General features: G+C 33.9%; 2 protein-coding genes across 3 annotated transcripts in view; one reads left to right on the forward strand and one right to left on the reverse strand.

Moving 5' to 3' along the window:
• Positions 1 to 1,758: 1,758 nt before the first annotated feature.
• LOC111505163 (uncharacterized) lies at positions 1,759 to 6,186 on the reverse strand. The gene is made up of 2 exons (XM_074173543.1): positions 5,978 to 6,186; positions 1,759 to 5,920 (listed from the first exon to the last, which is right to left on the reverse strand). Exons 1-2 carry the CDS (start codon positions 5,978 to 5,980, stop codon positions 5,282 to 5,284), a joined length of 642 nt encoding a protein of 213 aa, XP_074029644.1. The 5' UTR covers positions 5,981 to 6,186; the 3' UTR covers positions 1,759 to 5,281.
• A 3,888-nt stretch (positions 6,187 to 10,074) lies between these two features.
• The window catches only part of Eip63E (cyclin dependent kinase Eip63E), a 45,161-nt gene continuing 36,763 nt past the window's right edge, over positions 10,075 to 18,472 (forward strand). Inside the window, exon 1 of one of the 2 annotated variants that reach the window (XM_074173546.1) lies at positions 10,075 to 10,278. In XM_074173546.1, coding sequence (XP_074029647.1) covers positions 10,209 to 10,278 — 70 coding nt within the window. In that variant the 5' untranslated portion in view covers positions 10,075 to 10,208. The remainder of the gene's footprint in view (positions 10,279 to 18,472) is intronic. The other variant, XM_074173545.1, reaches the window with a different exon arrangement.

Below are 18,472 nucleotides of genomic sequence, written 5' to 3' on the forward strand. Positions count from 1 at the left end.
ACTTCAAATTACTGTAACAAATTTTAATCAAATCGGTGTAAGGATATTTATAATATTTTATAAATACCTTTATCGTTTTTTTTAAACTTCAACGCCCTGTATCTCAGAAACCAAGCAACTGCGGACATATGTTCATGAGTTTTTTTTCTTACAGCGACCTAACGGATCACCTTCTGAAGTTTCGTCGTTCCGACGAATGAATGAATGGGCAGATTAAGGATTTTAAAATTGATACAAAATTATTGAGTATAATGAAATAAATGATATTGGTAGGAATCTCACGTTAAAAGGTAATACCTCGGTAATCCTTAGCTCTCACAAGTTTCTACCACTGAAGGTTGTCCGTAGGGGTGCGACAGCTGGTTAACGGAAAAACATATTTTTTTTATAATAAAATGAATAGGAAGTGGAATTAAAGTACTCTCTTCAGTAAAGCACCCTGCGATATACATGTGAACTATCAGTTGTGTTTTATTATAATATGTCACTATTATCACTGATGCTTTACCTCTTTTATTATCATTATTTTTATTGATGAAATATCACATTTTAATCCATATTATCCTATTCCCGACCAAGAAAAATCTAAGAACATAAAATTTATCTAAATTGGCCCAGCCAGTCTTGCGTTCTCTTATTATTATTTTAATTTTTATTGATGAAATATTATTTTTCAATACCTAGGTACTCATTGAAGACAAATCCAAAACCACAAAAATCATAAAAACGGGTTCAACCATTCTTGAGTTCTTTTATTATTATTATTACGATTATTATTGATGAAATATCATTTTCAATAGTTATTATTCTATTCCCGATGAGAACGAATCCAAAAATCATAAAAATTGGTCCAGCCGTTCTCGAGTTCTTTTAATATTATTATTATTATTATTTTTTATAATTACTTACCTTCAAACCTTCCCTGGACTTTCACAAATAATTCAAAACCAAACCCACGAACAAAACATAACATATACATGCTATCGAGTGTGTATGATATAAATCAAAAATGAAACAATTCGTGAACACAACACTGCCGAAAATAGGAAACAACACATACGCACTGAGTCAACAACAGGAGTCAACCGCACATTTGTGGTTCCAGTTAGAAGACCTAGAATTCCCAGGCTACATCTAACATGACCACGAAGGCGGCTATAGCTACCTGCGTGACATCCGGGTCCAGGATAAAAACAAAGATATAGGACTCCGTGCGTATGTGTTGTTTCCTATTTTCAGCAAACAAGTGTTGCACATCTTTGCACTTGGCTTCACCACGCTGATGAGACCAATAGCCAGAAATACGTATCCGCGGTTTGTCCTTTTTTGGAGTGCTGTGTCCACGAATTGTTTCATTTTTTATTTATATCATACACGGTAGATAGCATGTATATCTTTGTTTACTTACCTGGACCCCGATGTCACGCAGGTAGCTATAGCTGCCTACGTGGTCATGTTAGATGTAGCCTGGGAATTCTAGGTCTTCTAACTGGAACCACAAATGTGCGGTCAGCTCCTGTTGTTGACTCCATGCGTATGTGTTGTTTCCTATTTTCGGATAACAATTGATTTTCTCAAGTGAATTTGCAGTTTATCATTTTCAAAATTCTATCTCTCGATCGGCACTGTCAGATAAATGTTAATAAGGCTGGCAAGGCAGGGATTATTCATCAGTTTTTCATCTGGATAAAGCAATCTATGAGTCTTTGCAGGAACACATACACTTCACCTTTATAATTTATGAAGTCAATGATTAAAAAAGTTTCAAAAATATTTATTTATAATTGAAAATACAAATTTCACTTATTGATGCAAAAATGTACCAGAGAGTCATCCATAAGGAGGAACACTAGTTTAGGAGGAAGTTTAAACAAATATGATATACAGTAAATGATGTTTTCTGTCAACTAAGCATGGAGTCTGACTTATGTGAAAAAAAAGCTCATAAAAGTAAGGAGCGCACAAGACTATGGCTTCTCACACATGAAGTATTCTATCACCAAAGTGCTTTTCAGTGACAAAAGAGTTGTAGATTCTCATTACATTCGTTATACTGTTTGTCCAAGATGAGGAGGGCCAATAGGAAAATCGGAAATTAGGGAAAAGTCGCACATTATAGAAATTAGTTAACACTTCGACTGCCATTTAAAATTATTTAAAACATCGTTTTTTAATTAAAAAACATTCCATTTGAATTATTTTTAGGAAATGACGTTTTTTTTTATATGGTAAAACATTGGTCTTGCGCTGCACTTCACGAGTCAACCAAAACAAATTATGATGTGTTATTATCCATGCATTGATTCTTTGTTTTCCTGTTTCAACTTATATAATGTGTGATGGGCATATGGATGGTGGTAATCAGCAAGGTATTGTCTTAGATTTCACTGTGCTATGAACTCAAAATGTCTTATGAAAAGGGACAACACCATCTCGAAAAACTTCTTCAATAATTTCTTTGTGATGGAGATTACACATTGCCTTTAGATCCCAACAAGGAAATACAGCGAAACAATTTAAAGAGTAATATAACTAATGTCAGAAAATTCAACTCTACCGACGAAGAAATGGACATATATGAAGAAATATTGATTTTAAAAAAATATTCATACAATTCATGAGGACATGGTTTAGAAGAGACCATTCGAATTTTACAAGTCATTTGTATATGTTTATATAATGAACCTTATGGTGAGAGAAATGACTACGTACCAATGCATATCAACTGATAGAAAAAAATATTTTTCCAAGTCTTTTTCAACAACATGGCATAACACTAGTAACACTGAAATGGAGAAGTTCTTTGGAATAATTATGTGGATGGGTTTGTGCACATTTCCGACTGTTGAAAGTTACTGGTCAAACAACAAAATGTAGTATAATTCCATATATACATATACATATGATTTTGAAGTTATTGTGGTAACAAACAAACTCAAGGAAGCCATGTCCCAACAAACTTGTAATGAATTTGATAGTCGATCTGAAAAAAAGGACATACAGCAACATAGTTTCTCACATATGTTGCTGGAACGGCAGACTCGTTTGATTGGAATTATTAACTTGAACACAAAATTAGACACTAGAGAAAGTGTGACACCAGAATGTAATTTAAGAATCATTGTGCAAAAATGGAAAGATCCAAGAGATATACTAATACTTTGCACAAAATATAAGGATGAAATGGTTACCATCAAAAGAAGAATGGGAGATACACAAAAACCAGTCAATGTGTTTCAGTATAACAAATATAAATCATACATCGATATATCTGATCAAGCAAAAAGCTACAATTCTACACTATGTGCTTTGAAGTGGTACAGAAAATAAGCAACAGAGCTACTAATACAAATCACAGATGCCAATGAAAATGCATAAATTACTAAATTCAGGTAACAAGTAGTAATTGGACGTATGAAAACTAATGAAACGGCTCAGAAATCAGAAGATTTCAGATGAAAAGCAAGAAGACGTTACATTTTGTGCTATTTGAAATTGAAGGCCAGAATAGGAAGAATCGTAGCAAGAAAGTGCCCTCAAACAAATTTAAGATGTAAAGTTTGTGCTGAACATTTTTGTATTGGTTGCTTTAGAAATTATTGTGTGGTTATAGTATTGAATTTTATGTTGAAAACGTTTCATCAAAACTATAAATTTCAATATGAACATTGCACAATCGAAGCTACAGTGGACTTGAGTACACACAGCCTGAAACCTGAATTATGTTCGTCGCACCGACCTTTATTCAATGCTACATAATTCAATGCAGTTACAGAGACCAAGAACTCATATGGCGATATAAGAATGTCTATATATGAGTCATAACTGTTGTAGTGTGAAATTTTTTCTTATGTAGTGTATGTATATTTTTTACATTTTCTGTAGGATGTACCTAAGCAAATGTAATTTGAGGTCAATAAATTTTTTTTTTTTGACAGCGCAAGTCCAGTGGCGACATCATAAATCTTGTGAACTCATTGGTCTCATATGCCAGTTAAGCTGTGAAATTGGAATCAATTTCGGAGATATTAAAAAAAAAATAAAATTTCGAATTTCAAAATTTCAATTTTGTAATTCAAGATGACATTATAAATCAGTAAATTTTTTGATTTCCACTTTTCAAGCTATATAAGAGTTTTCTGATGATTCGTATCTGAGAAACCATCACTAATTTGAGTTTTCTATGAAGAGCAGAAAAAATAATCACTTTATAAGTAAGCCTTTTTGGCAAAACCTTAACTGATGAGAAAAAAAGTTTTTGGCTTTCTACTACTCCAACTTGATACAAAAGAATGTGGGAATCTTCCAAAGAAAGGAACGGAGCAATCAATTTCAAAAAAGTAACTCTACAAAGGTGTGTAGATCATGCAAAGAAGTAACTTTCGGACACAAACTGGAAGAAGAGCTATCTCGAAACAGCTCTTTCATATAAACATTAAATTACACAAATGAAAAATTCCTTTGAAACAATTATACAAAAAAACACTTTTCTCCACTCAGTTTGTATTCCAAGCATTCGTTATGGAATTGAATCAGATTTCATTCACAGGATTCCTACACAACGTACTAAATGAAAGGTAAGAAATTTCACTTACATAAAACACTGTCATTCTCACTGGTAAACATCGATGTTTTGCAGTAAGACACTTGCCTTAGGGCTCTTCAGTACCAAACTGAATAATGTTGTAAGAAAAAAACAATTCATTCATAAATTACGATTTTATATTACAGACTGAAACTGATCGTAAGAGTTATAATTGATTGCTTCCTTTCTTTCTTTGGAAAATTCCCACATTTTTTGTATCAAGATGGAGTAAGAAAGCCAAAAACTTTCCCAAAAATTAATCACTCCTAAAAAATATAACCTTTTCTATTTCAAACTTCACCGATGTATCAGGCATAATATATATTTTCAAATTTTGAAACAACACCATTTAAATGAACTCTAATTCAACCAACTTCGTTTCTCTCACAGTCAACAATTTTTCCATATTGGCTCTCCTTATCTTGGACATGTATATTCAGCTCAAGAACAAATGTACTTATTTGTTCTAAAAATATTCCTACCGATGTTTTCATATATATCTAGCTGAAATCCAAACAGATCTTAAGTGAAATAATCATCTTTGTGCTTTTTTGACAGAGTTTAATATTGAAATTGATGAAATTTTAAACCAATCTGATCAAAATATGATTGAATCTCATTCTAAATAATAAATATATCATAATCAACTAATGGATACCATCGATTTATCAGTAACCTGAAATAATATCTACAAACTCAAATATACATCATCTCAGCCATAGAGCTCATTTTTTTGGGAATATGTACAAAAGTCTCAAAATAACTAGCTAGTTCGTCAATTGTAACATCACATGGAGAGTGTATATTCATGCGAGCTTGATGAGAACAGCTACTTGTGCCTGAATTTGTACCAGTGGTCCTTTGAATTTTTGTCTGAGGACGTGCCACTGAAAAACTGTGAGAACTGTAATCATTAGACTTGCCAAAAGTATTATTTAAACTCATATCATTGCAAGCGTCCACAATTGACTTAAAATCTTGTTTTCCATCAGTAAAACAATCTCCAAACTGTTTATCTCTTCTCTTGACATACTTATTACTGGTCTTCAAAACAGGCTTGTGATTTTTTTTTGTGTATTTTACAAATTTTAGAACAGGTTCCCGTAAAACTTTAGTATTTGGTCTCTTGAATGATGTACTATGTTTTACATACGAGTTTTTTACATTGCAGTAACATTCTGTACTGGAATTTACAGATGAGAGTGATTTGGAGCGTCTTCGCATAAATGGATTGACTTTGGTGTTGTTGATCTTGATAGGCTTCTTATTAGTAACATCGAGTTCCAAATTTTTTAGACAAGTCGATAGGTTTGCGTCTTCTCGTGATATTTCTTCCTATAATAAATCATATATGTTCACATCATGAAAAAACCATAATATACCACTTCTTACCATCGCAATGAACTATAATCATTATCTGATGGAAATGAGAAATGTATAGAACTAAGTACCACTACGTAGTACTTTACTGATTGAATAAAATGGATCTTTTATCGAAACGTTTAGAGGGACAAAAATAAAAATATTTTCAACAATACAAAAGAAAAGAATGACTGACTATATTTTTATTTGTTTCTTGGTGAATTAGGTTATGTGTATTCTTCTGCTTGATTGGCTAATGGCTCTGCATTTTGGGCAATTTGCCAATCTACGGGAACTGAAAATGAAAAAAATTATGTTTATTTAAGCTTGCATTATTTGCAACGCCACATCTGTGAATTATCAAGTTGCTGAATTCAACAGATTGCTTATGACGTTTTGTATTGCTGTTATTATTCTGAAAACTATTATTTACATCTTAGAGAAATTGACGGACTTCATTGCCAACAGAGTTAACTAACGTCGTCCCAGTAAAAGTCTGTAATTTAATGAAATTTCAAAGAAAGATGGGTTTGTTTCGTGCTATGGAAAATGATACTGGCTTGCTTAAAGACTTATCTAGTTAGTCAAGCCTAATCGGTCCCAAAATCTCTTAAATTTGCAGAAAAAAGAATAATTCGAAAAGCAAGAATTTAAATTGGCCGCGTGTCTCATTTAAAAAGTGACTATGAATGAGAGGGAGACAAAAATATTGAATTTATTAACACAGTTTTTTATTTCAACTTCAAGTATTCTCCACGGAAAGTATTATCTGGAGTTAATATTGTTGCTGAAAGTATGATACATTTTACTTCATTGAATTTTATCACATGAATTGATATTACCTCAGAAGCTTTTGTTGGATCAGTTCGAGTACAATCAATTCTGTCTATACTTGACCTCATTCAACCTTCCTCTCAAGTTTTGGAAGTTTCAACAGATTACCCAAGCGAGTCTATAACGCTTGAATTTAGTAGCTATATTAGAAAGAGGTATGTATGTAGGAATCGTTTTTTTTTGTAATAAATTGCAGTTCTACAGATTGAGGATTGTAGAATAAATTAAATATTTGAAATGATTCTTTTATCCAGTTTGCTATATTTTTTTATTTTCATAACTGTATATTATTAAATAATGCATAAAATCATAGTTTAGGTAAATATTTTATGATCTATCGACTTTGTGTAATGATTTTAGATATAGAACTTATTTCCAAACATTACATTTTATTCCATGTGGAGAATTTTTCATCAATTGAAACGTTAACGGTTTCATATACACTTCCACAATTGAATTGATAATTATAGGCTTCGTAAATTTTACGGTTTGGCAATGTTGATTATTTCTATTGTTTCTATTGGTCAATCGAACAAGAAGCGGGAATAGGGTCGTGACGTCACCTCACTACCATATTCGATTTTTAATGATTAATTACGGGAAAACTGCGGTATTTAGAGAGATGAAACAAAGTGCACTGTTTTTCATTTCAATTTGAAATTTCTATCAAGTGCACTATAAACAAAAAATCATGAAACAAGCATTGAGTGATTGGTGGACCGATTCTATTTATAATCTTTACCAATGACTTATGCTCAATGAATACCAGAAATGATCAGTTCATAACAAGCTATGCTGATGATACAAATATATTGATTGGCGGTGAAAATTTCCCAAAAATCATAGAAAATACTGAAAATCTCTTTAAAAAAACAAAAGAATGGTTTGATAGCAACAAATTAATTCTTAACGAATCAAAAACCCACACAGTATTGTTTCGCTCAAGACAGTTGCAGTTGGAATGTCCACCGACAATCAAAATAGCTACAAAAGAGAGAGAAATAACATCAAAATCAAAGTTTCTTGGTTTATATATCAATGAATTTCTGACCTGGTCAGAACATATAGAAGATCTATGTATGAAACTCAATAGGGTGCTTTATGCTATAAGATCTCTCAACAAATATCTCCACCCAAACTCAATGAAAATAATATATCATTCCAGCTTCGAATCGGTGGCAAAGTACGGAATTTTGTTTTGGGGATGTAGTCATGATGTTCAAAAAATTTTTGTAATACAAAAAAGAACCTTACGGGTTATGTTAAACATGGCCTACATAGCATCATGTAGAGGGTGTTTTCGGAAGAATAATATAATGACAATTTTTGGCATATATATATATGAATGCTTAATATATTTTTTCAAAAATAAAGATACCTTTTTGACCTATAATATTTCACACGGGCATGAAACAAGAACGAGAAATATCATGTATCCATTACACAGACTATCTATAACAGAAAGTAGTCCTCACTACATGTGTATAAAATTTTTCAATAAACTGCCAGATCGAATAAAATCAATCAATGGCATCAGCAAATTCAAGAAAGAAATTAAAAAAATTATTATAGAAAATGAACCATATAATACTGGTGAATATTTTAATTGTAATTTTCCCACCTGATAGGCAACTCTATATGTCTTCAATATATGTTTATGAATATTTTTGCAACATATTTCATATCTACTTTATTATTTAATTTTTTTTTAGATTTTATATATACAAATGTTTAATGTTTTTCACTGTGACGCCTTTTCATTCTATGTCTTCATTACTGCTTCAGCTGTATTAGTCTGCATTTTTTGAAATAAAGTATATTATTATTATTATTATTATTATTATTATGGCTGTCATGAACTATACCGTACAATTTGATATTTGTAAACTTTATTTCAAAACTATCACATGTTTCGCTAACATTGTTATTCATTAATCACTTTATAAGAACTTTTGATCAATGTTTTGTTTGTTTTCCGGGTTTTGCCGTTGTCTTCTTTGACTTCAAACATTTCAACTGCAACTGTGGCAGTCATCTTCAGTGGCGTGGTCGAAGTACCTACTCTTCTTGGCGTATTAACTGAAACTGAAGCTCTCATTTCTGTCATTTCATTTATAGTGCTGATTTTCCGCGCACTTTCTGTAATGGTGAGATTTTTTCTTGCGTAATGCGTCTAGTTTGCTGACAAACTGATAGGTTAATTTCATTTTCTGTGACAAGTTGAAATTCCCTTGACTATGGCTTTACATGTCATAATGTTATATAGAATGTATGCTTTGTACCCTTTATTTTTGAGTTGCTCATGGTTCATAATGTCTGTTTTATTATTACCTTTTTTTATTTTCATTATATTTCCTAGCTATTTTCAAATGAGAGAACCATCAAGATTTCTTCCCCGAGATTCATTCTACGATAACTATGTGTGGCCTTTATAAACTTCATTATTTCATTATCTGTTTGATCACTTTCCTCTATTAAATCATTGATTTGTGAATTTATTGGTGAGTTTACTGAGTTTTGTTTAACAAAAAATACGAGAACTGCTTTGAAGTTCTGAGTTCTCAGTGTTTGAATCCAGGATGCTCATCTTTACCTCCGCATTCGCACTATCCCTGCTTTCGTTATTCGTTGTCATTGTTATCAGTATGGGGTTTTTGGAGGGGGAAGGTATGCCCCCCCTTATTTATCTCCTAACACGTTTACAGTTTTTTACTTGCCCAAGAATTTATGTATATAAAAAAATGAAAAAAAAATACCACTTTTTATGCTCAGATTTTCAAAAATGTTGATCAATCAACCCAATATTTGTTATCAACGAAATTATATTCGAAGGGAAAAGGTTAGATAGGAAGAAAAATCCCAAAAAGGTTAATAGTACACCTGGTTCGTCAGTCTGACGTTCGCACTTCGAGAATTGCAACACGAATCAAATTTTAATCTTAATCACAGTAGAAAGCTGAAGACTGCTTACTGTGCCTTACTTGTTATACCACTTTCATTTCATTGTATTGCGGTGTTTATCAGTTTTGCCAATTCTGGGTAGTTAAATGCTGATCGTATTACCACAGCTTACTTACTATAAGTAAGCTGTGGTATTACCGTATTAGAATTTATCATATAGTAATAGATCTATAACAAAAGCACAGATATTTAATCTGTGACAAAAGTATAAGCTTGAACAACACTGCAACCCAAACTAACATTAAAAAAAATCGCTTCGTTAAAAACTAGGGAAACGGAATATGGTTAGCGACCCTGGTTGTGACTTGACTTTTGACTTTGACTTGTATTTTGACAGTAATCTTTTGTGTTTTGCTGTTGTGTATGTTTATATGAAATAGATTGATGGATTAGAAAACTGTAGATAATAATTATGAACATATTAGTTCGGTGAGAGTGACTTCTAATTTAGTGAAAAGGTGTTATTATGTATTGTACAGTTGATAAAAGTCACTGTAGTGCAACTTCCAGCACGCAAACTAAAACTATGAAGGATGGTAAGGGCTGTAATTTTTCTAAGAACAGTTTCTGCGATTGTTGATTATTTACTAGTTTTTGATAGCATTAGACTTCCATTTCCTATCTTCCAAGGTAACATCAAAACATTACTGAGAAATGAAATATTTTTCGCTGTTCCAAAAGTATTCAAGAGTCTCATTAACAAGTAATTGAGATGAGATGTAAACTACTGAGATAAACTTCAGTCGATGATTTTATGGAGGCAGATCTACTTGCACCAATATCAAGGTTATGAAAAGTAGTAAGAAAAGTAACCAATGGTTAATAAATATATAATTATAATAAGATAATTGTGGCGGTAACTGAATTGATAACACATGTTATAGTCCACTCTGTCTGAAGTCGGAGACCACGTGTAAACAAATCTCATTAGAAAATAGTGACTTATGTTGTGCTCGAATGTAGTGAAATGTTTCACAATTGTAGCTTTTAGCGACTACACGATGAGGAGAAATCAGATGAACCATGTGGTCTTTCTAAATAAGCTGCAACAGAATGACTTCTGAGACAAAAATCCTTGGTGGTTTTGATCATATTCTTCAGAATAGTTAAAATAACTGAGTTTCTCTTCTGAACGAGCTATTGAATTTAGTATGCCTCAAGGTTTGATCGTTGGCCTACCTTCATTCCTTCTCTATATAAATGACCTAGCTCTTACAGGTATAACAGTCACTATCACCCTCTTTGCTAGTGACACCAACTTATTATGGTGTGATGATGATAATTCCTGCTCTTTGAAGTCACCTCTGAAGACATCAACAAAATCAAAGAATGGTACAACTGTAATAAATTATCCTTCAACATCAATAAAACCCAGCATCCTGATTATTTTATGCAACTCAACTGAGATCTGCCTTGGCAACGAAATCATAGAAAGGGTGGATAAATATAAACTTTTTGGGTTAAATATTGATGATCAACTGAAGTTCAAGGACCATTTAATAAACTTAGGCATGAAGCTTACTATACACTGAGAGTCATGTCTACAGAACTAGGCTATTCCCATTCTTACAGAACTCCATTATAGATAAAGGAATTGCCTCCTGGGAAGTTTGCCGTAGAGATTTATTGTGAATTTGTACTTCTGAAGAGCTGCTCCCAGGAATATGTACAAGTTTTTTTTCAAAGTGCTTGGTATCTTAACACTAGCTACCTTATTTATTTTGGAAACTGGAAAGAAATGTATTCATCTTATGTGACGCCCATTCCTTCTCATAATTCCTGTAGTTATGCTATTGATCTGCCTATACCTATACCGTTGAGCTCTCTAGTTGGTGACTCAATTATATTCAACAGTATCAAACTTCAATCACTTACCAGTCCAAATTAAATGAGTCTTCGTGTGTAATATGTGCAGAAAAGAAGTCAAAATGCTACCTGTTGCTAGGATCTATTTACAATTCAGGAGTCTGGATATGTTATCAACTTATTTATTCACGGGGTAAACCCCATCACAATAAAAATCTTAACAAAAAATACAAATATACTTGAATAACATAACCAACTAAGGGTGGATATAGCATATTTCACAAATACACTATCAGAAAGAAAATCCTTATTAACAAATTAATTTTACCTAATTATTTTTTTAATCTGTTGTAAGATTTCCCCGGTATGTCTATATCCTGGCTATTCACTAACTTTTCTGTTATTTCGATAGGTGAGTATTTGCCAGAATTTGTGGAATGAAAGTCTAACTTGAACAAATGATTGATTTTGCCTGAGATTGAAATTTGTAAATTATGGAATATAAACGCATGGAATGAGTTGAAGTTCAATTCTTGTAGGATATTCGATCATGATTATACCAATGAATGCCCAAGTTAAATGAACAATTTATCAAAAACTTATTTTGAACTTCACAGAAGTTTATAAATACAGGCCGTTCCTTTTATCATGTGGTAACATTGCTACATTCTAAACTGTCATCGGGAACAATACAATGGTCGAAGAAAATTTACGGGATTTTTCGCCCTTCTCGAGTTATACGGGGAAAACAAAAAATGCTGCTTTTCTTTTTTTTTCGAATGGAATTGTTTGTTATTTCGGAGAATATCAAAAAATGGAAAAGGAAAATGTTATTGTATTCGACTATGATGATGTTATAATAAATATTCGATGAAACTTTTCGTGTCAACATGGCCACCATCAACTTATTTTTTTTTTAAATACGGACCTGTCTTTTTTATTACAGATATTGATAAAGCGATCCCCAGATCTCCTTTATAGTTTTTTGTCTGGGGATACATAAAGGATAAAGCTTTTTCAACAAGTACAGATATCGACCATCTCAAACAAAAAATAAGAGATGCGTGTATTAGTATTACACCTATTATGCTAGAAAATTGCCACAGAAATTGTCTGGACCGACAACCTATGTTCATTCAACAAAGAGGTCGTCAATTCGAGCATTTCATGTAGGTTGCCATGTAGCTTTGATTTTCCTTACTGGTTTCATTTTTCCCAAAAGTTCATGATAAAATATATTTTTTTTGTTTGATAGTTGTCACTGATGATGGTGGTTATTTAAAATGAAACGCTATAAAAAAAATCAAATATGACATACCTTTGGATTGTGAATTTATTGCTTTATCAGTATCTATAATAAAAAAGACAGGTCCGTATTTGGAAAAAAAAGTTGATGGTGGCCATGTAGACACGAAATGTTCATTCGAATATTTATTATTACATCGTCATAGTACACTTTGTATACAATAACATTTTCTTTTTCCATTTTACGATATTCTCCGAAATAATAATTCCATTCAAAAAAAACTGTTTTCCCCGTATAACTCGAGAAGAGCGAGAGTTCCCGTAAACGAACGGCCTGTATAGTAGATATCTAAGTACTATAGTCTGGTACAACTAATTACATAATAGAAGGCACTAAATTCTTAGAAATATTATTGCCTTGTTACAACAAGGTTGTGATTCTATATAGTTTATCATCATTTTTCCTCATATGTTTAATAAGTCCTCCTGTGTTAGGAATCACACGTTAAAAGGTAAGACCTCGTTAATCCTTAGCTCGCACAAGTTTCGACTTCGGAGGGTTGTTGTTCGTAGGGGTGCGACAGCAGGTTAACGGAATTTTTTTTTTTTAAACAGATAATATTTCCGTACGCCACTGCAAGAGACAGATTGAGGCAAAAACTTCAGTCACTTCTGAGAATTTACTGCCTACTGTTTTTGGAATTATAGTAGAGGAATGTTATTGCGATACATTAAAATTGTAAATACTCTCTATATACAGATCACTTTTCTCCAACGGTACATGCGCCATTGGTTATTTTTAAATGATTTTAACACAATTTGTGTTGAGGTAAAGAACTGAAACATTTCAAACGTTTACGGGGAGAAGACGTCAAGCAAGAAGAACTCGGGTAGAAAAATTAACAACTATACCTATAGACATACTTTATTTGACTACGTTCATGTAAATTACATTTGTAGCAAGTCATATTACAAAAATTGGAAAAAAATGGGTCAGAATATAATTGCATTTGTATGTAGGAAAAAAAAAAACATGGAGTTAGACCATATGCTATATGGGAGTGAAAAAGTGCGTAATAGGTATTTAACAAAACATCTTCACTCACCACTTTCCTCAGTTGTCTTAAAATAAAGACCACACTAGACAATTTAGAGCAAATTGATTCAATATGTTTCGACCAATTTAAGGTATCATCGAGTATAACACCCAGAAGTTTGGCATATTCACCCATGTGATATAGTAGGAAGCAGATCGTGTTCGAATGGGTTTCGGTTTCCGTGGTCAGGAGTTGTCGTTGAGTTCGGTTAAACCGCGCCTGGAGTTTTGTGTTAGACGTTTCGGCTTCCATTTTGGAACCATTTTCAAGAAATTGATGTTACTTGATGCCGGGGCTTTAATTTGCCTACTCTCCAGGTCTCGTCATGAGTTCTCTCTAAGGTCTCAATCTGCCTACTCCTTAGATTGAACTAAGATATCCCCTCCCCATGCCCCCTTCCGGGTTGAGTGCCCTGAAGTAAAAGCTTCGCCCCACAACTAGTTTGCGAGGAAAACCTAATACTCCACTCCACCCACCCCCGCTCTCCGAGCGGTCCTCAACTTACTGATGGTCACTTCAGCAAGATTGACATCTGACCTCTTTTGGTCGAAAGTCAGCTTTGAGGTGCTTGTACTTTCTGATCAGTTATTTGTTTTGTCATGACTATTCCTAACTGAATTTCTGCATGGGGGCCCCCAAAAACTAACCGGCGCGGCGGCTATTGTGTTTTAGCGTCGAGCATTCCTCAGTGAGTCTAAGGAAAAGTGAATCGCGGTCGCGGTCGAATTGTTCTGCGTTGAACCTACCTGAAAGAGAGTTTATCTGATTAGTTATATGCTCACCTGAGTCGCCTGACGGAGACTCGTGGGGGTGGTCGTTGATTTTGTTTTGTCGGCCTTGGATGTTTGTCCCTTTCTCGGAACGTGGGGTCATCCATATTCAACGCATCGTGTAGATCGTGTAGCGCTGGGTTGTTGTGCGATCTGATTCTATCGAACACGCTTTCTGCGTGTTCTCTCATATACACGTCCACATATTGCGTGTCCAGGTCTATGTCTCTGTGTATATATCTGTTTGGGATATAGTACGGTGCGTTTACGGCGGCCCTTACGTTCGCGTTCATAAACGATTGTATCCTCTTCCTGTATGTCTGTGCGCACTGGCCCCAGGCAGTGCAGCCATATAGTATTATGGGCATGAAAACGGTTTTAATCATCAGCAACTTTATTTTCAGCTCCATGTTGCTTCTGCGTCCTATGATAGGTGTCAGGCGTTGTCTGGCGTGTTTAGCCATTCCGATTCTCTATTCTCTGCCGTACGTGAGACTGAAATGTTAATTTCCTGTCTAAGATGACCCTCACGAATGTCGCTTTGTTGGTCCACGGAATCTCTTGTCCGTTGAAGGTGACGTTGCTCTCCTGCTCTGCAACGACACCGCCTGTCAGCTAGAAAAGACGGAATTAGTCTTACCATTGGTTTTGTGTATCCAAAATCGCTCATCTTGGCCAGTAGTCCGTCATGCCAAACTCTGTCGAACGCCTTGGAGACGTCTAAGAAGATGTCTCCTGTGTTGTATCCTTTGCCGAGGTTGAAGCCTTCGGTCGCAAAGTCTACTACACTCAGGACTTGTAGCTCTGTTGAGTGTTCTGATCTAAAACCGAATTATTCATCCGGGAGGATTCCTAGCTCTCTCGGGTTTGTTCTTCGAGTCTCTTAAAGATGACACGCTCCGCCACTTTGCTTATGGAAGGCAGTAAGCTAATTGGCCTGTGAATATCTGGGAACAGGTGGTTCTTCTTGGGCTTCGCGATGTGGATAACCGTTGCCTCTTTGAACGGGTACGGAAAGTGCTTCAATCTGAGTATAGCATTTATGATGTTTGTTATGGCTGCTATACCCTTGCGCGGTAGGACTTTCAGTGCCCGGTTTGTTATGTGGTCCGGGCCTGGTGCTTTCCGAGTGGATAGACGTCTCAGAATGTCTTTCACTTCCTCGGGAGATGTCGGGGCCAACTAAGATATCGATGGGTATTCAGTGATATTTATATCGGGGGGAGCTACTGAAGTGGACATGGGGGGGCGAGGCTTAGGGTGATTACCATCACCGGACGTCTTGGTGGGGGTGAGCATCGGGAAATTAGGGGTTTCCAGGTAGTTGGAAGTCTCTGACCGTCATCACCTTTGTTAAGGCAGGTCGCTTTTCGATTGGCCTCGCGAATTATCCGAGCTTGTACTGTTTTTGCTGTGGCGATGATCCTAATGTTCGCAAAGTTTATGTTGTATCCTGTCCCTTGATGATGTTTGGACAGGGTTGAGAATGGGTCTGACTTTTGGACAGCAAATTGATGTTCATATATTCTACTTGTCACACGTCTGTTGGTTTGGCCTACATATGTTCTATCGCAATCGGAGCATGGAATTTCATACATACCTTGGGACTCATTGGCCAACTTTGTCATTGAGTCTTCATTTTGATCGATTGCATGGAATTGGCCGCGGTGGTAGTGCGCCCGACTCACGTTCGGAAGGCCGTGGGTTCGATTCCCGCCTCGACCAGATATTTTTCTCGAGAGAATTTATCTGGTTGAAGCTGGGATGATTCTGCAACCGTGTTAGGAATCACACGTTGAAAGGTAAGACCCCGTTAGTCCTTAGCTCGCACAAGTTTTTCAACTTCTGAGAGTTGTCGTTCGTATGGGGGCGACCAGCTGATTAACGGAAAAACAGAATAGACAGACAGACAGATAAAGACATCAGCATCATTATTGTCGTCATTAATTGATGGTCTTTTACTGTTATAGCAGATTTCACCTTTACAATTTTTGCATGAATATAAGCATGGGAGTTCAGCTCTTTTGCACCCACATCGTTAAGTACACTTTTTTTAAACAGGAACAATGAAGCAGTTTAAGCAGCTCATCAGACGCCATGCTGAAATTGTTAATGAACTAATAATAAACAAAAAAGACTTGAAGCAATTGTTTAATAGTTATTATAATTTTAAAAACAAAAGAGCGGATGAAAAAGACGAGTTTCAAGGCATAATAATATTGAAAGCTATATAAAATATAGAGAAAAATTAAAAAAAAAACATACATGGCACTTTTATTACATAATCAAGTAGTAAAAAAATAAATGGAAAAAATTCATTTATTTATAACAAATTATTTTTACACGCTTTATATTAGCTTCACCTGTATGTATGTATATATGTATGTACGTATGATTGTTTGTATGCATGTTTGCTTGTAACTCTCAAGCTCAGGATCTGTATTGACAGAATTATCGGCATTAGTGCTTGATCTATTCGCGAGCAGATGGCGCTGTATGTAACCTACTTGATATTTTTTGATCTATTCGCGGGCAGATGGCGCTGTACGTAACTTTCTTGATCTATTCGCGGGCAGATGGCGCTGCCCGCGAATAGATCACGCTTTTAAAGAACATCGAACTAAAAAGTTGAAAATATTTTTTTTAAATAAGCTTAAAACAATAAAGATCGAAAAATACTAGTATTATTGTGATAAAAACGTGGGAGCTTTGTGCCATATTTTCTGTATATCTAGTGCCCAGGCTTTTTTCACAATAATATTAGTATTTTTCGATCGTTATTGTTTTAACTTTATTTAAAAAAAAATATTTTTAACTTTTTAGTTCGATGTTCTTTAAAAGCGTGTTTTTTAGTTTTTTCGAACTATATTTATTTAAATAAACAAATAAAAAACCATTTTTTTTAAATCTCAAAGAACAATAGAATTATTGTTTTTATTAAAAAATCGTTCATTAATTTTAATATTTTGTCGCAAAAAACGATCGTTAATAAATATAACGCATTTTTAGCAACAAATATTTTTTTTAAAGAATCGTTTTTTTTAAATCATAATTTCCATCAATAAGTATACTACGAAAAAAAATTTTCAGATTTACTCAAACAGTGTATTTGTTTATAACAATTTCTTCAACAATAACAGGAAAAAACATTCAAATAGCTTTTAACCGTTACACATCGAAACAATCAAGATTTATAAAAGAAATGTTCAAGGAACCGTTAATTATCAGGGTTTTTGTATTTACTTTCAGTTTATAAAAAAATATTAATTAAAAAAATGCATAATTAATAGGAAAATTGGGATAAAAAATTTTTCACTGCGGATTATTGTTATATTGTATTGTATTCCAAAACTACATGAATTTTTCATTCCTTAATTTTCATATTTAATATGTTTAAATAATTTTTTGTTGTTGCTGTGTCAGATTAATGAACGCGCGCGAAAGCCAGACTATCCGCTTTTGGCTCTAGTTTCAGGGCTCTGTAAAAATTATAAATAATAGAGGTACAGCTCCGGGAATCGGATCTTTTCTTAGCAAATTTGATAATCTTTTTGGATCTTTTTTGAAAATTCGAAAACTTTGAATATTTTTCCAGATATTCAAAAAAAAACAAATCTCAATTTTTTTACGAATTAGTTTATAACTTTTGTGATTTTTTTCAGTTCATTTTCGAACTTTTCCTTAAACTACATGACATTACGAATCGAATGACACCTTGATCGTAATTTTCGGAGACTATATAAAAATGTTAGAAGAAAATGGTACATGTGAACTAGACTATAAAGACAGTGATGTAATATTCTTATAGGTAC

The sequence above is a fragment of the Leptinotarsa decemlineata genome, unplaced genomic scaffold (genome assembly GCF_025532065.1).
Source record: "Leptinotarsa decemlineata unplaced genomic scaffold, Ldec_3_MD MMD2_tig00000251_RagTag_RagTag, whole genome shotgun sequence".
In the NCBI taxonomy this organism is placed as follows: Eukaryota; Metazoa; Arthropoda; class Insecta; order Coleoptera; family Chrysomelidae; genus Leptinotarsa; species Leptinotarsa decemlineata.